The 23,636-nt window shown below is 46.6% G+C and overlaps 5 protein-coding genes and 2 non-coding genes across 7 annotated transcripts; 3 read left to right on the top strand and 4 right to left on the bottom strand.

Annotated features, from left to right (window-relative positions):
• The first annotated feature begins 1,048 nt into the window (after positions 1-1,048).
• Positions 1,049-2,517, top strand: BDV27DRAFT_98367 (putative glycerol dehydrogenase). Its single transcript, XM_032078128.1, has 4 exons — positions 1,049-1,180; positions 1,235-1,531; positions 1,589-1,969; positions 2,042-2,517. Exons 1-4 carry the CDS (start codon positions 1,117-1,119, stop codon positions 2,236-2,238), a joined length of 939 nt encoding a protein of 312 aa, XP_031928980.1. The 5' UTR covers positions 1,049-1,116; the 3' UTR covers positions 2,239-2,517.
• A 902-nt stretch (positions 2,518-3,419) lies between these two features.
• BDV27DRAFT_156451 (uncharacterized protein) lies at positions 3,420-5,438 on the bottom strand (the record flags this gene model as incomplete). Its single annotated transcript, XM_032072341.1, has 2 exons — positions 3,420-4,615; positions 4,679-5,438. 2 exons carry the CDS (start codon positions 5,436-5,438, stop codon positions 3,420-3,422), a joined length of 1,956 nt encoding a protein of 651 aa, XP_031928981.1.
• Positions 5,439-6,237: 799 nt separating this feature from the next.
• On the bottom strand, positions 6,238-10,552 carry BDV27DRAFT_98374 (uncharacterized protein). The gene is made up of 2 exons (XM_032078129.1): positions 10,500-10,552; positions 6,238-10,409 (listed from the first exon to the last, which is right to left on the bottom strand). Exon 2 carries the CDS (start codon positions 10,237-10,239, stop codon positions 6,718-6,720), a length of 3,522 nt encoding a protein of 1,173 aa, XP_031928982.1. The 5' UTR covers positions 10,240-10,409; positions 10,500-10,552; the 3' UTR covers positions 6,238-6,717.
• A 6,599-nt stretch (positions 10,553-17,151) lies between these two features.
• Positions 17,152-18,059, top strand: BDV27DRAFT_144060 (uncharacterized protein; the record flags this gene model as incomplete). Its single annotated transcript, XM_032070204.1, has 2 exons — positions 17,152-17,401; positions 17,500-18,059. The coding sequence occupies 2 exons, from the start codon at positions 17,152-17,154 to the stop codon at positions 18,057-18,059; spliced, it is 810 nt and encodes a 269-aa protein (XP_031928983.1).
• A 113-nt stretch (positions 18,060-18,172) lies between these two features.
• BDV27DRAFT_98400 (acyl--CoA ligase) lies at positions 18,173-20,204 on the bottom strand. The gene is made up of 3 exons (XM_032078130.1): positions 20,001-20,204; positions 19,307-19,942; positions 18,173-19,236 (listed from the first exon to the last, which is right to left on the bottom strand). The coding sequence occupies exons 1-3, from the start codon at positions 20,098-20,100 to the stop codon at positions 18,287-18,289; spliced, it is 1,686 nt and encodes a 561-aa protein (XP_031928984.1). The 5' UTR covers positions 20,101-20,204; the 3' UTR covers positions 18,173-18,286.
• A 563-nt stretch (positions 20,205-20,767) lies between these two features.
• On the bottom strand, positions 20,768-20,841 carry BDV27DRAFT_t82. Its single transcript has one exon. It is a non-coding gene; the product is annotated as a tRNA-Asn (tRNA).
• A 538-nt stretch (positions 20,842-21,379) lies between these two features.
• On the top strand, positions 21,380-21,453 carry BDV27DRAFT_t77. The gene has a single exon. It is a non-coding gene; the product is annotated as a tRNA-Asn (tRNA).
• The last annotated feature ends 2,183 nt before the right edge of the window (positions 21,454-23,636 follow it).

Raw genomic sequence — 23,636 nt, forward strand, 5'->3', positions numbered from 1 at the left:
GGGAAGGGCACTATAAGGGAGATCCTCGTGATCTACGAGAAATTCAGTATCCGACTAAACCCCCAGTCGAACAAGCCCTAACACCCTACGCCCCAGAATCCGACAGTGTGGTGGCGCCATTGTGATGTCCTCGTTGTGTGAAGATCGGATTCTGGCTTCCGCACTATCAAAATAGATTCTGGAAATCTTCTCCACAACTGCATGACGCGGGGGGGAAATCTGAGGTACGGATCTGCAGCCAACCAGAGACAAGTTGTTACTAGCGGAGAGCTGCCGTCTTGTCTGTGGGGAGGATTGAGGCACCTCAAGGATTCTGGTTTCCGAAGGCCGAGAACATTGGCCGCCGGGGCAGATTTCTCTTCTGGTATGCCACATTTCCCCTCGACTGCCCTTTTGGTGGCGCCTGATGTCACTGTATTTCTCCTTGAAGCAATAAATGACAATCAACATCATGCTCAATGGCCAGTGCCCGCTGACCCCCAAACGTTGATCTGCCGGTTGAAACAACTAAGTTTCACCACATGGGAAAAAACCATCGGATTTCTAGTACAGAACTGCCATCTTCGCATTCTGTTCACTGGGCAGTTCTAAATGTGGAGCCCTATGAATTGACCAAATCGGGTATAGGATATTGGTTTCGTCTGGAAAGAGAAATGGTTTCCGATGGTTGCATATGCACGGTCATCCTGGCTCCCTATGACGCTTTCCGATCGGATTTAATCTGTTCGAGTAGTGAGTAGATGAGATAGACAATCACAATACATTTTTTCTGGAGAAAATGAAGACATTGATACTTTTTAGAATGAGTGACACTCACCAGTATGGAGAGAAGAAAACGTATGGAATTGAACTGCTCGCGTGAAGATGACCCGAGGGAGCGATGTGATTGATGGAACTTCGGGGCAAATTCCACTGGACGGGACAATTGACGGCGCGATCCCCGAGATGTGTTGATAATTAAATCTCTCTTTTACCCCTCTACCCCTCACCCTTTTCTTCTTCTTAGTATTTGTTTCTCCCTTTTTCCTCAAGTCAATTCGCAATTTTACTCATTCCTCTGGTTTCCTACAATCTCTAAAACGAATCTATCTCCAATTACACACATACTACTACACCATGGCCGTTGCCGACACTCGATTCAAGCTCAACACTGGAGCTGAGATCCCTGCATTGGGTCTCGGTATGTGAAATTCATTTCGACACAATTGCAGCAATGGCCGTGCTAATTGAACAGGTACCTGGCAATCTGCCCCCGGTGAGGTTGAGAAGGCTGTCAGCCACGCCATCTCAGTGGGATACAGACACATCGATGGCGCTTTCTGCTACCAGAACGAAGAGGAAGTCGGAAAGGGAATTAAGGAAGCCCTGACCTCTGGAAAGGTGAAGCGGGAGGACCTTTTCGTTACCACCAAGCTGTGGTGCACTTACCACAGCCGGGTGGAAGAGGCTCTGGATCAGAGTCTGAAGAACTTGGGCTTGGACTACGTCGATCTGTATTTGATGCACTGGCCACTGGCCATGAACCCTAATGGTTAGCTCTGCCTCTTTTTCTTGCCAATCCGATGCTCTAGGTCTAACAGTTGATTAGGAAACCACCCTCTCTTCCCTAAGCATGAGGATGGCTCCCGAGACATCGTTCACTCGCACTCTCACGTCGAAACATGGAAGAACATGGAGAAGCTCCTCTCGACAAAGAAGGTCAAGGCCATCGGTGTCTCTAACTACAGCGTGCGTTATCTGGAGCAATTGCTTCCTCAGGCTACCGTGGTCCCTGCAGTCAACCAGATTGAGAACCACCCCTCTCTCCCACAGCAGGAGATCGTCGACTACTGCAAGGAGAAGGGTATCCATATCACCGCCTACAGCCCTCTGGGAAGCACTGGTAGCCCGCTATTTACAGCCGAACCTATCGTGGAGGTCGCAAAGAGCAAGAGAGTTACCCCCGCCACGGTTCTTCTCAGCTGGCACAGTATGTTATAAGCATTCCTTCCAACATTCTCATCTCTTAAACTCGATGAAATTCTCTGACCATACAATGTAGTTGCCCGTGGTTCCTCCGTTCTCGCCAAGTCTGTCACACCCTCTCGTATTGAGGCCAACCGCCAGTTGGTTCAACTCGACGAGAAGGACATGGCCACCATTGCCAAATACACCGACGACCTTGCAGCCAGGAAAGCCTTCCACCGCTACGTCTATCCTCCCTTCGGTGTCGACTTCGGATTCCCCGACAAGTCATAAACTGTCCGGAGTCTACCTACCAAGCATCTCCTAGCACATATGACCACCGGGTGCGGAAAGCAGGGCTTTCCGTCCGCCCTGCCATACCTCCACTATCATGGATGGACAGGGCAAAAATCTCAGTGAACCATTAGGCTCATGATTACCTTATAAAAAGGTGTTATGTACCCTTTGGGGTGAGTGTAGATGGTTTGAGTGAGTCTTGTACAACAGCCTGGGGAGCCTGGAAAAATAGTTTTGATTCTTTAAATTTGTTTATAGATAGACGACATATATCCCTCATGAATGATGTTACAGGAAGCTTCTCTTGCTTGAGTCGATTGCTTATGCTTACAACTATCTGTAGCGCATAGGTTATGATTAGTTCCAATATGGTAAGTGACCGAAGTGGCTTGATTGCCTTGCCCCTGTGGTATATTCCGGTTTGTATTAGATACTTTCTCTGAATGGTGATAATATCAATTTCATGGTGTTAACCCAGATTATACATTTCCTTATTCTTGAAGTAGTGGGGTAAAGGAGAAAAGCATTTCGTAATTATCACTTTTACCACAGTGTCAATGTTAGTATTCTAGCCGTATTAGAAATTTAGAGCATATCTTAAGCTTATACTTTCTGTTTGATGCTATTTCTGTAAATAACTAGTATCTTATGCTGTATCACTTTCATGTTATTAGCATATGAAGAATAATAGCTCTGGTATCAACTTCACGTTAACTGACTATTGCTAGTGACATTTTCCAACGTCGGTGTCACCTTTCTCATTGATCCATGCATGGATACATTAATAATTAAACACAACAGACAGTCAGGCGACCCTGCAGTCGTTGTTGTGGTATTTTTAGAAGTAACGGAAAGCTGGTGGCTCTGCTACTATACTTGGTGCATAAAACAAAGGAAGCTTTCAGGTGATCTAAAAACTTCAATATGTTTGTAAAATCACAAGGCATAGATATGTTAGTTTACCGCCTCTGGGGGCCACGTGAGTATTTTGCCCATATCCTCCTTTAAATTGTGTTTCTCTATTCATGACTGTCATCCTGTCAACTACCCAACCGCCACCTTGATCATCATCCTGTGCATCAGAGTGCACACGTCTCTTGACTGAGTTCATCTAAACACGGTTAGCTTGGGTGGGTGGGTGGGTGGGAGGGTCTTATGTAGGAGAATATAGCGTTCTCTTACCTCTTACGCTTGTGCTTCTTGTGCTTCTTGACCACACGTTTGACTCTGGGTGTCGCGACCGTCTCCTCCACAACAGCCAGACCAATCCACTCCCTGTTGAGAGTAATAGCTGGACCCTGCGCTTCTGTAACAGTGACCGTCTCTTGATATCCCAGCTCTCGAACCCCATCGGTAGCACTTAGCTCGTCTTTGACACCCTGTTTCGCAAGGGCTCGAAGGGCTTGCAGGCGGCGTGTCTCGCGCTCTACTATTACCGCCTGGGCGAGGTCACTCGATAAGATATTCTGCGCTTCCATGACCCCGAACATCTGTTCTAGATGCTTGTACGGAAGGTAGATCAATATCGCAGAGGGCACCTCAACCTCTCGGTTCGGGGTTTCTCCCTGGCGAGACGCAAACGATCGAGGACTAGTGATCACTGGACCAAGAACACCCCGCAGGCTTTCTGGGATTCGATTCGGCAGAGTCCTACTCTGCGCCTTGGTGTACAGTGTGAAGTCCTTGCCCATGTGCCTGGTTACAAACTGCAGAGCCGAACCAACTAGCCGTGGAGCCCATCTTTGCAGCTCTTCTGCTGCGTCATAATCTCCAGTCTTGTCGATTGGAGCAGTCTGCTCGAGGGCAACAGCCGGTCTTGTCGTGCAAACTCCGAAATAGAGGATGCATTCGACTATTTCCCAGTCGATCAGCTTAATGGCTAGCCTGATACCCGTTTCAATGATTGCTTCTTGTTGAAAGAAGGCCCCCGATGCAGCATAGCACAGGGCGAAGTCTGCCATGGCCGCCGTGAGTGAGAATTGTATTTTCCCCACATTGTTCTCCGAGTATCCATAGGTGGACAGAGTCGCCAATCTGAGCTGTCCTGCTGTCAGAAGTGGCCTCCCGTACAAGTGTTGCAGCGCATATTCAAAGCCTTTGATCATACAGAAGTTCTCATTTCCAACAGCGACAATCTCATTGGTACGCTCTTTCTGAATTGTCGCCATCAAGACATCGGCCATGAAACTGCTACGGCTTATCACCACTTTATGTGCTTTGAAGACTATTGGCATGAAGATATCTTTGGAGGATCTCAATATTATCTGGAAGTCGGAAAATTCACTCGCTTCTAAGCAGTGAAGCAGGTGTTCAGAGAGTGGGCCGATTCTATTGGGAAGTATTTCGGTCGCAACGGTGTGGTGTTCGGATGAAGCTATAGGAGACGCATGATTAGTGCTAAAACGGTGGAATAATCGAATTCATGGGACAGTCTCACCTTCACTGCTGCCCACACCAACATCCACTACATTCATTTCCTTATTCTCTTGCTCTGACGTCCGTCTAAAGCCATCTGATGGCGCCTTTGAGGCATGTTCACCGAAATAAGAAGATCCAGAAGCAAAGACGCATTTGCAGCAATCTCCCGAGTGATGAGCACAGCAACAGGACCACCTGGGTGGACAGTTGCAGTCAATAGTGGGCTTATGCACGCAACAGCTGAGGTTAAATTGACACATATTTCGACCGTGCAAGTGACAAATAATAGGGCTGGTTTCATCATGAATCGAAGAAGACCCATTCTGCTCTTCATGTTCTTCCTCTTTCTGGTTTGAGAGACGAACTGTATGACTCGAGGATGTATCTATATTAGACACCTCAATATAACCACCAGCAAGGCCACTATCACTGGGTGGAGCCTTATCAACAACAGGTTGAGAGCTCATAGTCGCGTCCTTAGGGAGTGGCTGTTGCGTGTTACCGATATGGATCTCGCCGCTATCCAGAGGCAGGTCATTGGTCTTTCCCTTTTTGGCTTCCTCTTCCTTCATTTTCTTTTGTTCTTTCAACTGCTTCTTCTTCAATCTTCTCTTCTCTTTCTTTCGAGCTTGTTGAGCCTTCTGTCGCTCAGAAGAACCATCCGCTTGTGTCTTTACCGTCTTAAACGCAGGCCCCGATGATCTAGCTCTACAAAAAGACCGCACATCTTCAGAGCTAAGATCTACACGCATGATTTCAAAGACGGAATCAAAAGACATGACAGCAGATGGCAACTCGGAGGTGCAAAAGGAGCTTCTTCTCTCCGGGTCTGTCATATTCTCTCTTTGCCTTCAATATCTAATCAAAAAACTGAGAAATGCAAGGGATAGTTGAATCTTGATATCTGCTCGAGAAACTCCGATGAAAGATTGTGGAGGGGTTTAGGGTTGAGATGGTATGAATATGGATGGATCGACGTGTGGAGGGACGATAAAAAAGGAGGGGGGGCGACTTTTGTTGTTTTTAAACTGTAGTTTTCCTTTATGTGCGTTTCCTTGACAATTATGTTGATCTTCTTTCAGAAATCACAATCTCTGGTGAATTTTCTGGACAGCTCTTGTTGATTACAGTTTATTGACTACGTTTGAGATAAGCTTAAAGCTGGCATCTAAATTATCTGCAGAGTAGTAATTTTCTCAATGAACTGTATTATCTGCTCTTATAGTAGAATCAAAGCTTAGAGATTTATAGTATGTATACACAGCCATATATGCAAACATCAATACCTCTTTAGCATCACACCATATCAAAAGCAGTATAAGGGCTCCGTGCTCCACGTGAGGGGTCATGTACACGTGATACGTCTTTAACAACAGCAAAACATAAAAGACATTTAGTAAAAAGTAATATTCAGTGAATAGTAAGTAGTAAAGAGTATAATGTAAAAACATGTGCGACCCTTTCTGTCTTTGCTCAAATCAGTGAAAGTGCGCAGCATACTCTGTTTTCCTCTAGTAATATGCAAAACGCAACCAGTTCTATAAGGACAACCAAAAACCTCCCTCAGTAATTGAACTTAGAATAATAGTCTTCAAAGCTGCGCTAGTCATCACAAGTGAATGTCACACAAAAAGGGGGTAACTAAACTGGCTAGTCCTATATCTACGGGGAGAAGGTATTGTACATTTAGATCAGTTTTTATTGACCTATCTAGATATTTTGTAATAATGCATAGAAGATAAGGAAATGCTATGGTAGAAAGAAAGAATAAGGCTCAGATATCAAAGTCAAATGAAAGACAGTCCTGTCCGCTCAACATAACGCAGTTGGTATATCATCATGAGCAAAAATGGTAATCAAAAGAAGGTATCTAAAGTTGACATAAATGAAAAAGGAGAATGATCGGAAAAGTCGAGTAATCCATATAACCCAGTGGGAGAGGAAGATAACCTGAGAAAGGTAGGAAAGTAGTAAGAGAGAGAGAGAGAGAGAGAGAGAGAGAGAGAGAAATAGAGAGAGAAATAGAGAGAGATAATATAGCCGCTATGCGACTGTTGTTTAAAACATGCCTCCCTCCATGGGGGCTTGAGGTGGTGGATAAGCTGGCATAGCTGGTGGAGGGCCAGTCATAAGCTGATGTCTCGCTTTGGCGTTCAGGTCTCCGCCTTCGCTGGAAGTTTTGCGCAGCCTGCTTCGGGTCCTAGGCCGTCTTTCACCCTCGTCGGAGAATGTGCTATATTCTTCCACAACACTATTGGCTGTCGATGGGGCCGTCGATGGGGCTATCGATGGGGCGTACTGAGATGGAGCGTACTGCGATTCATACTTATCGCCTCTAATCGCACCAAGGATGGTTTGGGTGGTGGTTTGGCGGCGACGGCGTGGGTTCATAGGAGGAACTGGAGGTGTTGTCATGCCATTGGTCAAGCTCGCTCCAGGTGGGAGACCGACAGTTGGAATGTTCGAGGTGGTAGACACGAAAGTGGGCTCGGAGATCTGGTATTTATCCACGGGACGCTTCTGAAGGCCACCGTTATGCCCGGGAGCTCGCTGAGGGAGACTGGTCGTCGAAGTAGATGCCGAGCTAGAAGACGGATCAGGAGAGATGTCGTACAACGGCGGTGTAGCATTAGCAGAGTAAGGGGCAATAGGTGAAGGTCGCGGCGGGGCACCGATCATCTGTGGGTTAAGCGCAGGCGGATGGAGTGGTCGTTCAACAAAGCTTGGTGTTCCAGATCGACTGCCGCTGCGATACCTTCCAGATGCAGCAGATGAGCACCGATCGTACATAAAGGCGTCATTGACCTCCACAGATGGGCGGGCGGATGAAGCAACAGATGTCAGGCCGCGCTGATCAAAGTCAGGGAACGCGGACTGTTCATACGGATCAGACTCCTCTAAAGTTCCGAGATCATCTCTCTCCCGGCGAGTGCGACTCTTAGAGCGGCCAGAAGCGTCAGAGGTCGAGCGATCCCGCCTGGACCTAAAACTTGAATGTGGCGATGCTCCACGGCTACGGCTCGACTCGCGGGAGTCTTCTTGGCTGCTGCGGCCAAACATGCGAGACCGTATGGAACGCTCTGAGGAAACATGGGGAGAGCTTGAGTTGGAGTGTTTTCCAAAGCTGAAGGACGGCCTTTCTTCATCCTCGCGCCATTGGTCATCCGATGCCAACGTTGGAGTAGAAGCGTTACCTAGGCCGAGCATCTTCGGATTTCTTTGGTCTTGTCTACCGAACAAGTTGTGCTTTCCAGACTTACTCTTTAGCAGGGAAAATGCATTTCCGGGCTTGACTTGAGTATAATCAGGGGTCTGGCGGCCCGATACAGGGCTAGCTGGTCTACTTTCATATTCGGCCATGCCCTTCAACTTCTCCTGCACCTTTCTCCGTCTTTCCGCCAGTTCGTTCTCGAACTCTTCGCGTTCTCTTTGGGTGTCGGTGCTTGCTTGACGCCTGTGTCTTGCCACTAGCTCGCCTTGCCAGGAAGAGCCGTTGAGAAGTTCCGACGGGTCAACATTTCTTCGGGGTGTTTCATGCTCCTGTGAAGCAGAATCATCTGTGTCTGACTCCTTCATAGGAGTTTCTTTGTGCTTCTCGTCATCTATCAGCTTTGGTGGAAGACCAGGTGAGGGCGGCGGGAAGATGGACGATTTGTCACTGTCGTGCCGCAAGTGGGTACGAACTAAGCCACTCAGGCCCAAGCCTGATGGTCCCAAGGTGGGAGAATCGGGCTTCTCAGGAACGGCATTCACGTCATTGGCGGTCTTTTCAGTAGTATCGTTTTCGGCTATGGGTTTCAAATCCCCCAAGTCCGAAAACCGCACTTCAGGCAAGGGGTTTTGTTCTGCTTGTGCTCCTTCACTTGTGGGTGTAAATGGTTTTTGTGGTATTTCGGACCGAAGAGCAGGATGCACAAAGTCGTCTGCTATTACTCCATTGGCCAACTCAAGCACAGCCTCGGCCTCTTCATCTTCAGAATCACTAGGGCTCATGTAGGCGAAGAAAGTACCGTTGATGTTTCGGCGAGGAGATTCATAGACACTTGGGGCAGCGGATCGACTACCTGGGCGTTGGGCTTCACTATAGTGTGAGGTCGCAGAACCAGCTCGTGGCCGGTAGCTTGTGTTCGAAAGACCTCTAGGACGTCCAGTACTTTCATGGGAAATAGCCCGTCCAGGAGGTGGAGGTCGCGACAATGGCGGCGTGCTCCGTCCCTCGTGCATCTGAAGCTGACGTTGACTAAACTGGCTCTCATCGTACGGGGTTCTAGGCTTGTTGAACAGTCCCAGGGCCGTAGCTTTGCCGTGGTCTTCCGGCTGTAAAGCAGCCATCAATGGGGCACCTTCCTCACGTTCGCTAGCTGGAGGGCTTAGTGGAGGGAGCCCACCCTGGGGAGCTTCTTGGGGCCTCTGTTGTTTGACATTGGTTTCGCCAAGTTGCTGCGTAGGCGATCTTGACGGCGGTGCCGGACTAGCAGGGCGGCGTGTGGCAAGTGCCGGCTCAGCTAGCGGAAGCCTTTGTATCCTATCGCGCAGGCTAGTGGCGCTTCTGGAGTAGCTCCGGTTGAGGCGAGGCATGTCCGGAGTCCCTGCTCGTTGACGGCTAAGGCTCTCCAATCGATGTAGTGTAGAATTTTGCTGATTCTGGACAGATTGTGCCAGACCCTGGCCGTATAGACGCCGTGATTTGACGGAGCCCCGCTCTGGAGCCATCGCAGGTACGGATGGTTTGGAGAATGAAGCTGGACTCTCCTGAGACGGCGAGCCTGCGAATGATTGCTCGTCGATGGAACTAGCTGCTGTTGACGTACGGCCATTGGCAGTTGGGCCTGAAGCTGTGGAGGAAAATGTGGTTCTCTTAGCGGAAATGCTAGACAGAGCGTCTTCTGACTCCGCGGCAGATGTATCTTGGTGGAATTCCTCGGCTGCAGCACGTTCTTCCTTCTCTTTCAGCCTCAGCCGTTGGAAAGCGGACAAGGACAAATCATGGTCATAGATCGCACGGCCTCCCATTTGTCCAGCATCCGTCGCGACGGATGCAGTTGACGATGCCTTGGCGGGAATCTTGTAGACTTTTTGGCGCCCGCCAAACAGATTGTTTCCTTCAGCTCGGCGAGCTCTACTCATAATGCTCTCTTTCTGTGAGCGGTCGTCGTCGGTACCATAACCATCACCCGCCGAAGCGAATGAGTCACGGCCAAGGTTAAAAGACGGCCGACTACCATCTGTTGATACCTCATCGATATCTGTGAGCAGGTTTGGGTTGTGGCCGAAGAGATTCAATCGGGAGGCGCGCTTAGGAAACAAGACACTATCGTCACATGCCTTGCCGATAAGTGAGGCCGGGTCGTCTTGTTCTCTCAACATGCTAAACCGCGCCGATAATTTTGGCATGAGTAGGCTTGTGCGGAAGTCATCGTTCGACGGCAAGGCATTCGATAGGTCGAGTTCGGGCTTTTCCTCGGGCTCATCCTTTTTGCTTCGTTTAGACAACTTAGAGGTGAGTAAGTTGTGGGTGTTTTCAATAGCTTCCGCATCCTCCTTCGTCTTCTCCTTCTTGGTCTTGCGGAATCGATTCATGGCGATGTTTGTTGAGGGGACAATGCGAAACTAAGGGTAATTCGAAGCTGATGGGATGGGCAGTTGCATAGACGGTCGACCAAATGTAGTATCGATGGTTCTTGGAGAACTGCCACGTAAAGGGGTTACAGATCAGATCGGCGCATGTATTCTGCTGCTACTCGGTGAATCTTACGAGTCAGAATCATATGTCACTAGCAACGATAGGCCGTCGCCCCAAGAGGGTTGCATGAATCGATCAATCAGATTCGGCGACTTACTGATAAAGGCCGAAACACGAGTGGTCCGAACGTTCACAAACGGCAAGCGACAAACGAGCGGCTTTATAATGTAGATCAATCCGCCGGATAGAACGAGTGGGAGTATCAAAGCGTTCAGGTCATGGGCTCATCCCCTTGAGTGACGAAGCTGCTCCGCAGAGCGCCAAGGAACCGCGGCGTGGTTCGACAACGAAATGCCAATAGTGGGCGTGACTTGCAGAGTTGACAAGGAATTGATCAAGAGTGCGAGAGGCTGGCCTTAAGATATCAGATAATATCAGTCGGGTTGGAGACACCAAGCGTCTGCATGAAATGGTGGAATGTGGCTGCAGTATAGACGAGCTGGCGCGGAATGCCAAATTAGATTTGAGTTGACGTCCGAAGAACGAATGCTTGCCGTCGTTGAGAATGAATGGCTGGGTATGTAGAGAGCGGAACCACCAACTAAGGTGTTAAACAGAATGTTGAACAATCTAGAAGGACCAACTGTGGGAAACGAAGGACAATGTGGCCTCGAAAAAGAGGAAAAAGGCGACGCGAGAGGAAAGAAAAATAAAGCTAATGAATGGATGGAAAAGAAGGGATCTGGATTCGATCGTCGGGGGAGTGTGTCTCTATTCTTTTTTTTCTTTTTTTTTTATTATTATTATAATTTTTGGTTTTTCGATTTCGATTTTTTTTTTATTATTATTATTATCATTATTATTTTTTTTTTAATTGGGACAAGGACATGAGCTGTACGGAGGACAGCTGAGTCGGGAACTGGTGCCTTAGACCAGTCCCAGTGGAGTATTACTAGTAACTTACTCCGTACAGTACTTACTTAACTTACCTACTTACTCAGAGGAACAGTCCAGAGCGAACGAAGTGGTTCGAATTATTGGATCCAATGGGGCCGCCAGTAAACTCTTGAAAGACGATCGACACTTTTAATTCTGATGATATTTAATTAATGCCACTATTAATGGTCGGGAGGATCCTGCCCGGTCTCCAATGATTATGTAGCGATAAATCCATACACCAACGAAGAAAAAAGAAAGGGAACAATGGAGAACTGATGATATTGCCACCTTCGATACGTCGATATTCAGAAAATGGTGAGGATTTCTCTTTAACCCCTCTCGAGTATAGTCAGGGTAAAAAATAAAACCGATAAATAATAAACTGTCATAGAAACCACGGTTGTCGTTCGGTTACCGTACGGTACCTCGGACCCAATGCCCCTTGCAGGCCCCACTGGCGAACCACGAATCGGATCCAGCAGTAGGGACCAGGATCATTTCGGGTACCATACTGTACTACTACTACTACTACTACTACTACTACTACTACTACTACTAGTAGCTCGGTATGGTTGTGAAGGGAGTCCTGGTGACACAAGCCTAGGACAAGCCCTGGTTTGATATATACTTACTTCTGTGCAGTCACGCCGTAGTAGTCTAAGTAAATACCTATCTTAAGTTGCTCCTTTGTTGTGACCTTCCTTCCTTCCTTCCTAGTTATTAGACTTATGCTCGAGATCAAGCGAATTACAATGCTCGTGTCTTCCATCTGTTAGTGTAGGTAGTTCGATCTCTCGTATCACGGAATGTGGATCGATCTGGGCTAAGGTCTGAGCCACAAGATGCCGTTGGCGTTCACAGGACCATGGAATCGGTTGGTATACTCCGTAGGGCCTGCCCAAGGCGGAGAGTGTCCAAAGGAAGGAGGGGTGCTCGCTTGCGGTCGATCAATTATCAATATACAACCCCTTCAAGGGAGTACGTTAGAGAGTCCTACATGGGAAGAAAGGAGGTGCAACGGATAGACTGAGTCGATCAGCTGAGTTCTAGCGAGATAATTCATCAATGGTTTCAATAATTATGACCTGTCGCCTTGATGATACGCTCCTAGCGCTAAATGGGTTCCGGAAATTTGGACGAGCGGGGACGATCATCTCATTGCCGTGTCTCATCATTACTTGATTAATGTTAGGATCGAAGCCTGGCTAATGCATGGGTTCTTTCTCTTTCTCCATCACTAAATGAATCTTGCAAGCCTCATTGTACTTGCAATCAAGTTTTGTGTAGGTAATGGAAGACGTCATCTTGACATATGCATTCCACCTTTCTATCTTTTTTTTTTTTTTTTTTTTTTTTACTTCCAAGTATGGGGTACATTGGAAGCGGGAACTTAGTTGGATAGTCAGAGTATATCGGAGCACCTTCTTTGTTTTGATAGCGTGTAAGCGCAATACCTACAGAAATACCCGGTGTTAATCTCCGGCTTACGATCCTGGGCGACACGAGATTATGCGAGCAGTTAAAGGTAACTAAGGACCGGGAAGCTCGGGGCTTGTATGAAGTACTATCCATACTATATCGGATTCGATCTGGTTCGAGGTTCGCGACAATGAATCCTCAAGCTGAAAGATATTGCTGTTGTGCGTTGGCTCTTTCTAGTAAATTCAACCCAAATATAGGAAGGATCGCTGGTGTATGGGGAAATCAATAACGTCCCAATTCTACAAGCCAAGTCGCCTACAGCCATGGAAGGGCTTTTTATCTAAAAGCCCTTGAAGACGGCAAATTTCCAAATCGAGTCGTGACACCCACCAGACTCCACGAAACCAACCGGTGTACCTTATTACAGTAACAGCCCTAGGGTCATCGACAAGCCACATCAGCAAGAAAGGATTGGAAAGTATTAGACAGCCAAGAAAGACTTGAGTCAGCGAAAAAGCAAAGAACCAAAGGAGAGAAAAAAAAATTAAAAAAGGGAAAATAAATAAATAAATAAAAATAAAAAAAAAATTATGGAGATTTGACCCGTACTTACCGGTGGGCCGGGGCAAGAGGGATATTACGGAGTAATCGTTGGCAGGGGAAGAGGCTTTTCTTCACTAACCAAGCCTTGACTAGTACCAGTGGACTTTACGCACTAGTAGTAGTGACAGGAAACAGTCACAACAGTCACTCTGCTGAAATACGGAGTAGTTAACTAACTGGCAGCCGTTGAGATTACCTAAAGAGAATTAGCCGTGATGAACTCAACCCTCATCACACAAGAATATGGAGTCTTCTGTCCTACCAGTTCAACGTCGGACAGACACCTAATTCAGCTATTATAGCACCGACCAACAGAGATCCAGGAAACCTCATTAGGTGTCATTCTTGAAATGAATCGTACTACGTCGATAATATGGCCCCTCCGCTTATCTGAGGGGTGATTTGTGGGCGATGAAATGATGGTTGCAGAATCAACATGCAGCTAAGACGATTAGCTTAATCGCGCACTGCCTGGCTTTTGAAATCATGGATCCGGTTTCACTCTACCCACCTAATAGTACATATTCTATACAGGTACAATCGACTCTATACTATTGTCATATATTATTGGTCAATGCGTGTCTTACTGCTTCTTTGCTTTTTTTTCTTTTTCCGGGATGTTTCGTCAGCTTTCATACCGCAGAGCTAATCTATCTGGAAAACGATATACCCAGCAGGATAAGCATAATACAGCAGATCTATGAGCCTCTCTATTTATATACGCGATTAATCTATCTCGCTTTGGTGGCTCTCCTCTAGCCCACAGTTGTGCCTGTGACACTGCGAAACATGCCGAGTATGACAAGAAGGCCATCGCCCATACAAGCTAAGGTCGATCAAACTGTCCTGAGAGACGAAACACAACATACTTTCTCACTTTTTTTCTGCCTTCTGTCAACCTCATTCTCCAGGCTCTAGTACTTCATAAAACCTATCACCGGTATCTACGTGAGAACTAGGCTCGATAGTAATTTCAAATGCCTCCACTCTGATACTAAGGAAGATTATGCGAGATTAGGCAAGGTCACCCGCCATGGCCGTCCACAGTGGTTCCCAAAGTCAAAGCTACTCAGCATAGCATAATGTCCATCTGACAGGAGGATATGCATGTAGTTCTCCGTACGTACCCCTCAAACCGACCGCATCAAGTTCTGTCATGCCATTCCCCGCCCCCTTCCCAACAAAACACATGTGCATTCCATTGGCCTGGCACAATCAGACAGCAGAATTCTCGTCTATTCCAGCCATTCTTGACTAAGGCTTGTCAACACCGCAGCAGTCAAGGGATACTTTCCGGATTGTTTTCGGTGGCTGGATGTAACAACGGATGCAGCCCATCCCTGTCTGTGTAGCGAGACGGGTATCGATTTCCGAGCCCTACCGGGATAATAGGCGTCTGGTAGGTTGCGATATGAGATATTTACATGGGTCGGACCGATGTCAAAGCAACATAAATAAATAAACACTTAACATGATCGACTTATGATGGTGCCATTGATGTCTCACGTGCTCGGGATATAGGTATTCGGTTGGAGGGGAGGGGGGGTTTATCGGGTCATGGATATGTATATAGCGTCATACCCGAGGTACAGTAGATCAGCGCCAGGTATTGTTTCATCCTGCTTCACCCGGCACCCATGGTAGTGTTTATGCATATCGCGCCTTTCCTGTGGCTGGGGACGGAACTGTCAAAGATCATGGTGGAGCTTGCCGCACGAGCGTCATGTATCCTTGAAAAAGCCATTGTCTTGAAAAGAGGGGAAGCAAGTAACCGTAAGCAAACATATGCATGTACTATGTGAGCGACAATGTCGCAAGATTAATCTCTAAGCAACACGAATTGCTGAACCAGTCATGATAGCGATAAATTTAGAAAGACATGCCCCTAATCAAAATACGTATACCGACTAAACCTTAGTAGTTCGCCTGTCATGGGTAGTCTCGGGCTGTCACGGAGCACCTAACAGTTCTAGTTCTGCTCTCTTGGCCCTAGGTTATTCCAAGCTTACCGCCTCTTAAAGTAATCCTTTAGATCATGAATAAACCAAGCCTCACCACCACGGGGCCACCTTCAAGAACGTGCCGTTGAAACAGACGGTGAAGGCCGTGAGGCTATATACCACCGTACCTACATCCTTAGTGCAATACAGCACAGTAGCGGTGATTTCGTTTTGGGGGGGGGGGGGGAAGTTGCATCCCCTCGACCGATTATGTTTAACATGCTGCTTAAGAAATTTAGCTTATACATACCGCCTCGATGAAATACAGCATCTTGCTGCACCAGGTGGATATATCCTGGTCCTTTAGTCCCGGCAGTTATTACACACCACAAGAATAGTTGAAAAAGTGGTAGTAGGTATTCCAAAGTTCTCGAAGTACCTAATGTGCCGATATACGGCACGCCAGTAGATAGGTAGTTAGCTTCAACCTATTCAATGAACCTCAGCCAATACGATCCCCCAAAAACACACTAAAACCCCCCATCCCTTTCGCGGACCAAAATTTCTGTGGTGGATGCCCCTGACTAGACTCGAAGGGGTCAAGGCAGCCCCCATGAAAACCACTGGGTAGCCCTAAAACTGGTGCCTGTATTACCTCATTCAATACATAACATACATACAATACCAAGTACTAGTGACTAGTACCTATCCAGGACAATTGTTCAAATCCGCCTTACTCCATAACTCAGGTCAGCCACAACCCCGGTTAAGAGCAACCACATTGGCATATCCTAACAATTAGACTAACACGGAAAGAAAGCACCAAGATCGAGACGGAAGAATCGTAGAATATCCAGATAGAGACTCAAGATCGGAGAAGAGGGGGAGGGGATCCATATCACCATCCTTCAAACCTTGGATTAATTAAATCAGAAAAAAAAAATAATAAATAATACAAATAAAAATAACCAGTGACATTTGCTGACATTCGCTGAGAATCGACAAGTTTCCAGAAATCACATTTTAATCTATTTTGCTTCCCAAGACCATCGGAGTAAACTACTTACTTACAAAGTTTAATGAGCAATGCAATGAAAAATTAAGAAAATAAGAAGTCTAGAACTCTTTCCAATTTTCCTGTTCCCCCGCCCATAATAAAAATGCGCGATGGGGACTTTTATCCCCCACTCAGCTAGAAGAATCAGATCAATATTCGACGGTGAGATCAAACTTTGGATGTGCGGTCCTGCTTTCCCCGGTCAATAACCGAAGCTCGGTGTTTCAGATTAGGTGGTTGTGGGATACGAGAGATCAATAATTAAACCAGATTGTAAAGTTGAGAGAATTCATTTTATTTTTCTATTTTGATTTTGATTTTGATTTTATCCTTTCTTTGACTGCGTGAAGGCTTTTTAGTTGCCTTTTTTTTTTTTTTTTTGCTGTATTTTTTGCAAGGTTTAACAATAACAAGGCTTTTGTTTGAATTCGAAAAAGGTAAACTCGGAGGAAAGGGTGATGAACTATTGGGAAAATGCTACGGAGTCGAACTCTGATACCTGGGTAATAGTGAAGAAAGATGGAATCGTCAAGGGATAGGAAGCAATAAGTCTCACCTGAATTGACGCGGGGAGACACAGACAGATGTATGGGGGACATCAGGAGATCAATCAATATTGACCATCTATTATGATTTTATCCCTTGGCAACTGAGACATTGCGTCCTCGATACCTGAGGCATTCATCTTGAAATGACGACATCATTATTAATGCATCTACAATAACTAGCCTGAGGCACCGAGGTGGTGCTGCCCCTCACCAACAATAAACACCTCACGATTATCATCTTGATACTGTATTGCTTGAAGATATTGTACGAAACGACAGGAAATACGAGCAGAAACCACAATGCAAGTCCTTCTCCTAGGCGGCCACGGCAAAGTTGCCCTCCATTTAACCCCACTTCTTCTCAACCGTGGCTGGAATGTCACCAGCGTGATCCGCAATCCAGAACATGAGAATGAGATTCTCGCGCGAGGCAAAGGCACAAAGGGCAAACTGAACGTCCTCATTTCCAGTCTGGACGATATCAAGAGTGACGAAGACGCAAAGAAGGTCATCGATACTGTGTCTCCAGATTATGTAGTATGGTCAGCCGGTATGCGAAAGATGTTCAACCTACCCCGCTTGATATTCTCCAGAAAATATGGTGTAGTATATTATTTACAAGTTCCGAGGCTAATGTGCAAACAAAAGGCGCCGGCGGTAAAGGTGGCCCCGAACGGACGTTTGCCATTGACGAACGCGCCGCCAAACACTTCATCTCTGCCTCGTTTGCTTCACCCCGTGTGACCAAGTTCCTCCTCGTCTCCTGGCTTGGTAGTCGGCGGGTCCGGCCTAGCTGGATGTCTGATGAGGGTTGGGAGGCTATCCAGAACGTATTCTACAATGTTCTTCCTGCGTATGCGAAGGCTAAGCTGGAGGCGGACGAGTACCTGACTGCGTTTGCCGCTCGGCGTAAGCAGAGCCAGTCCTCGCCCTTCCAGGCCATTTGTCTGCGCCCAGGTACTCTGACTGATGAGCCGGCCACTGGGAAGGTGCAGTTTGGTAAGACAGAGGGGCGAGGCAATGTGACCAGGGAGGATGTGGCGATTGTGGCGGATCGGCTGCTTGCTCGTTCTGATACAAACGGTTGGTATGATTTGATCAACGGTGATGAGCCGATTGATGACGCCGTGGAACGGGTGGTTAGGGAGAAGGTGGATGTCGTTGAGGGGGAGGACGTGGATGCAATGGTGAAGCGGTTTTTCCCGTGAAAGAGACATGCATAATGCTATTTAATACTAGTAGATGACAATATCGATTACCGCCACCCATACCATCATTGACAATTTACACAAGACAAGATACCCTACTTTCTTCATCGAAGCTTCAGCTCATATCCAGTTAGGCTAATAATTTCTTGGTCGCTAACTATATACGAGATATGCAAGAAATGGTATATACATCATAACCACTCATACCACAACTGGATCTATCCGGATTACAGCTTGGCCTTAGGTGCCGCTGCCTCCTCCTTGGCTTGCTTCTTGAGAACCCTGCGCAGAATCTTTCCGCTCACGCTCTTGGGGATTGCGTCCACAAAGCGTACTCCGCCACGTAGTCGCTTGTGGTACGCGACCTTGCCATCCAGCCATTTGATGATATTGGCAGCCTCTTGTTCTGCGCTGGCGCCTGAAGCTTTGCTCTTCGCACTCCGCACAACAAAGGCGAGCGGTACCTCAGTGCCGTGAGCCTCACTTTCAATACCGATAACGGCGACATCGTCGATCGCCTCGTGGTCCACAAGAATACCTTCCAGCTCTGCTGGAGCCACCTGAAAGCCCTTATACTTAATGAGCTCTTTGACACGGTCCGTGATGTAGAAATTTCCGTTCTTGTCTTGATAGCCTACGTCTCCGGTGCGGAACCATCCGTCGGTAAGACATTCGGCGGTTGCGGCTGGGTTGTTGTGGTATCCTTGGAAGATGTTGGGGCCCTTCATGTACAGCTCGCCTACCTCGCCTGCTGCAACCTCGCGCGGCTCCGATTCATCCTCAGGCATGGTCATGTATTTGGCCTCCATGTTTGGCAATAGTTTGCCAACAGATCCGATGCTTGTGCGCCATTCCTCCCATGGTTGGGTGTGAGTGGTAGGGCTGGTCTCGCTGAGGCCGTAGCCTTGCTTGATACCACATTTGATTCGTGCATACACGGCCTCCACAAGCTCGTGCGTGAGAGGGGCGGCACCCGAGTTCATCATGCGGAGACTGGAGAGGTCATACTTGTCGACTATGGGGTGTTTGCTCAACAACAAAACGACCGGGGGCACGACGTAGCTAAACGTAATGCGGTAGTTTTGCACATGAGCACACCATTTTTCAATATCAAATCTTTCCATCACCACAAGCCTGTAACCTTGGTATAATGTCTGGTGCACGAGACAGGTCAAGCCTAGTAACTCGGTTAGTATTCGAAGAAATATATATATATATATATATATCCAATCAGTGGCTGAACCTACCATAAATATGAAAGAATGGCAGAAACGCTAGTACCCGGTCTCCTTTTCCGTCAGCGCCGCCATTCCAAGTCAGATGACCAGCCTCTCCAGCAGCCAACTGAAGAGAGTTGGCGACGATATTCCTATGGGAAAGCATGACACCCTTAGGAACACCAGTGGTACCCGAAGAATAAACCAGGAATGACAGGTCCTTATCCGGATTGATCTTGGTTTTACGATATCTGGTTGCCCCCGAAATGTTTCGGATAGACGTAAAATGTTTGACCCTGGCTTCTGGGTCGCGCTGGTCTCCAATGAGGATGATGCGGTCCTCGGGGATGTTGGCTTTCTTGGCGGCCTCTCTTACTACCGATAGCTGGGGAACCTGCGTGATTACAGCTTTCGCTCCCGAGTTCTTCAGCTGGAATGCCAGTTCTTCGGTCGTGTAGGCTGGGTTTGCCGGGGATACGACGCCTCCAGCCCAATGAGCACCCCACATCACCACCGGGGTGTCAATGCTGTTGGGAGTGAACAACGCCAAAACATCCCCTTTGCGCCAGTCATAAATGGCCTTCAATCCGTGACCAAAGGCAAGCGCTGCATCTTTCAAGGTTTTGTAGGTGTAGAATCGTTGTGTGTCGGCATCCTGGTAAATGACTGGCGAGATACGTTAGCTTCCGAATTCACAAAATTAGCCAAAGAGGGGCGGGCATACTGTTGTCATCTGGAAAGGTCCTATCCTTGCGTTCGAATAGAAATGTCCAAAGGTCGACATTGGGAATGTCAACCGGCGGATACTGTGAGGAGACCGGCATGATAACGGTGCGGGGAAATCTGGGGTTAGGCGCCGGGGGTAAATGAGGAGAATGGCTTGTAGTCTCGCACAAAGCTAGGGACTTGGCGAGAAAGGCGAATGAGCTGGAAAGAGGAGGGATATGGAAAGAAGGAAGGGAAGTTCATGAAGGGGTACTAGTAGACAAATAATAAAGAGGCAAGGAGTGAATAATCCGTCCCAACAATTGGACATGTTTCGTACTCGGCCCTCGGCTTGGACATTGATAAGCAATAACCGTCCGCATACCTTCGGATGTAGACCCGACTAAACTTTAACTCCGTTTTAGGACAATTGGTTACATCGAGTAAACATGAACACGATCTGCCTAACGTACAGTACCTCTAGTGCAGCGAACAATCATATCCTCCTAGCCGTACCGCTGAAGTATTAGTAGAACAATTGACTCTACTTCCTACCTCCTACATATATATAGATCGCGTACAACTGCTAAAGCCGCAGAGATGAGATGGTATCTGGAAATGATATCATAACGGAGTGTGCGAGGATCTTGGGACGGATTCAGTATGCACAAATATGTTAGACCGAACTCTTTGGGAGCAAGCTTCCAGATAATGTTGACATTAAAGTTCAACTTATATTTAAAAAAAGAAATTGATATGTTTCTAGCATGAAGAAAAAAATTTAACCGTCCAGGATGAGGATCGAACTCATAACCTCCTGATTAACAGTCAGACGCGCTAACCAATTGCGCCACCCAGACGAGTTGTTGATAAAGGATAAAATTAAATATTTTATAGGTGGCAAACTATAAGCGTAAAATACAAATCAGGTTATCCTCGGCAAGTTAAGCCAGGATTATAACCTACAGAGGATACAGATTAGGTAGCTTTGCAATGATCTCCGCAAAAGTCGGGTAAGGTAGAGGGGCATTAAAAAAGTCACCCACACGCAAAGGGTTGAAACTCAGATTCAAGATGGTGGTGAATAGTCGGGTTCGCCGTATTCTCATTCATACAAAAACTGGCTCGGGCAATAGCATCTTGGGCTCGTGGATGCTCGCTTCATTCTCGGCTATACAACAATTAACCTAACACAGCTCGGGGCTTCCCTTTAATTCACTTCCTATACTAGTGTACAAACGGATCTTACTGTATTTCAGCACATTGATTCTTGTACCTAGTAACCTTACCTAGTAGCGATAGATTGCTGTATTTGGCTAGTTGGCGGCTGGATTTTGTTAAAGCTAGTCTAGAGTTTATGCTTGATATACTTAATAAAAAAGCACAGACTATAAGATCGTCTGGGTGGCGCAATTGGTTAGCGCGTCTGACTGTTAATCAGGAGGTTATGAGTTCGATCCTCATCCTGGACGGTTAACTTTTTTTAGTTTTCTAACTAATTTTTTTCTTTTTGCCTCACGTAGTACTACTACGGCGCTTTGATACGCTTAGAAGACCATTCTTGAGCTGATTTACCCCCCTAGAGTCGGACTGCAGACACATCGACATAGTCGGTTTGTTTCCTGTGACAAATATCCACATGCTATGTGTATGTTATCATCACTCTGCAATCTTTGAGGCCCTTCCTGCAATTGGTTGATCAAACATTATGAATATACATACGATAGATATGAGTTGGTAGTAAATTCTGCTGGTGCAGTAAGATAGACTGAACCAACTTGATAGTGCTGATGGTTCTTCCCATGTAATATCGGATAGCTGCGCCATTCTTCATGCAGGTGGACTGAGCGACGTACGATAGCCCCGAGGAGAATCAAATACGTTAATATATTGTTTCCATGGACTATATATCTTCTTGTACACGCTTGAAACAACAGTCAACACAGCTTTTGCTCGAATAGAGTTCTACTGACATTATAAATATACCTCCGGGATATATATATTCTACTAGTCTGCAACAACATGTGTCTTTTGTGCATTCTCTTGGATTCTAAATCCTTGCGTACTTAATTCCAGAGCCACGACAGGACAATTTTGACTCTACATAGTTCTGATACCCAGGAATGATTAGAAAAGATAGGAGTTAGACGTAAAATGTAGGGTTTGATATGAACCAGAGTAAATCAGTATAAAAGTATCTCCAATCCATCTGTAATCTGTAGAAAAACAAACAGTAGCGAGTTTTTATTTGCCTGAATCATTAGTTTGCAAGCTATAAGAATGTTCCTCTCATTCATATCCTGTAGTTCACTATATATAGTGATATTTGGATAATACTCATTTACCCGCTTCGCTCGACGTGTTATCGGTGGTATGGACTCGTTTACATCCCCGGACTTCCTGTCCTGTCCAGCTGGATAGCATATTCCTGGTTGGTCTTTCAGGAAGATCCGGAACTATCACCACAACACCGACATCGAAAAATTGGTCAACAATCGAGAATATCATCAGCCTATTCCTTGATGAAATTAGTCCAGCCGGCCGACCTTCTTCGAATATAGCATCCATACTGGCCTGCCCGTATCTGTAGGAAAATATATGGGAAGCAGTCATAAAGTCTGAGTGAAACCAGTCCTGAAGTATTCGGTACCAAATAAGCCTATTCTCAGTGACGCTCTCATATTCTGCTAGATCTTCTGGATTACATGGATCATGTAGGCAAACTTTTTCTTGCTGTCCACATCTGTTCTTGCCGATAGTATGTCGCTTGACTTGCCCTGAGAGACTTTCACAGAAATATAATCGATACTATCACTGCAGATTTCATGCCATTAACAGATAGAGCAGCAACTGAGAACGCCCTTTTCCCGCTAGTGATGGGCCTAATTCGATATACCAGTGCACCGCATCAAGTTTACCAGTGGCGGCTATAAGGTAAGACCTTGCCCGCGAACTCTTTACTTTCGTCGGGTATTGTGGGAGCGTCTAAACGGCCGCATTCCTCCCCTACTTCAAAGGCATCTGTGAATCTAAGATTCCTGACATTATTATACTCATCAAGCTGGCGAGATGCTTGCTTGCCTCTGTAAATATTTTCCATTCCCATGTACCCTGTTGCGGTTTCCACTGCAGGTATTCTCGATTGTATTTAGGGTTTAGATCTTTTAACCAATCGCCTGTAGTTAACCAGAACTTTTCGGATAAATTCCTTATCCTCGGGATCAAATGTAGTATAGATATTCAAGTTGAAAAGGACTTTTACAGTAAAAACAGCCCCGCTGGCTTGTCGGGCTGCCTTCTTGACCATTGTGCCCTGATTCTGATCCGATAGTACATCGTAGGATCAGAATCCCAGACGTTGCCGGTGTTGTAATAATCTGGCTTTCGATTGGACCTGCGAGAGACAAAAAACTACAAAGAAAAGAGAGGAAAGGGTGGATAGGGCGAATAAGTAGCTCAAAGAGCTGCCGCCTAGAATAGTGAATGGGTATTTGAGATGAATGCTAAAGTCCCGCATAACTCGGAGGGATATTAAAAAATTGGATCGACGTAAGCTTTCGTTATATGGGTTTGTAACCTATATCAATGGCACTAATGTATGGCGGAGGGGCTAATGATATAACAGACTGGGAGACAGCGATTTACCAAGTAATAT

Source organism: Aspergillus caelatus, assembly GCF_009193585.1.
Source record: "Aspergillus caelatus strain CBS 763.97 unplaced genomic scaffold BDV27scaffold_60, whole genome shotgun sequence".
Taxonomy (NCBI): Eukaryota; Fungi; Ascomycota; class Eurotiomycetes; order Eurotiales; family Aspergillaceae; genus Aspergillus; species Aspergillus caelatus.

Excerpts from the sequence above, each read along its gene's own strand:
- BDV27DRAFT_98367 (XM_032078128.1), top strand. The coding sequence starts at position 1,117 with ATGGCCGTTGCCGACACTCGATTCAAGCTCAACACTGGAGCTGAGATC. Across the intron at positions 1,181-1,234 it reads GATCCCTGCATTGGGTCTCG|GTACCTGGCAATCTGCCCCC; the intron begins GTATGTGAAATT and ends CTAATTGAACAG. Across the intron at positions 1,532-1,588 it reads ACTGGCCATGAACCCTAATG|GAAACCACCCTCTCTTCCCT; the intron begins GTTAGCTCTGCC and ends ACAGTTGATTAG.
- BDV27DRAFT_98374 (XM_032078129.1), bottom strand. The coding sequence starts at position 10,239 with ATGAATCGATTCCGCAAGACCAAGAAGGAGAAGACGAAGGAGGATGCG.
- BDV27DRAFT_98400 (XM_032078130.1), bottom strand. The coding sequence starts at position 20,100 with ATGCCGGTCTCCTCACAGTATCCGCCGGTTGACATTCCCAATGTCGAC. Across the intron at positions 19,943-20,000 it reads GACCTTTCCAGATGACAACA|TCATTTACCAGGATGCCGAC; the intron begins GTATGCCCGCCC and ends GTATCTCGCCAG. Across the intron at positions 19,237-19,306 it reads GCCATTCTTTCATATTTATG|GCTTGACCTGTCTCGTGCAC; the intron begins GTAGGTTCAGCC and ends CCGAGTTACTAG.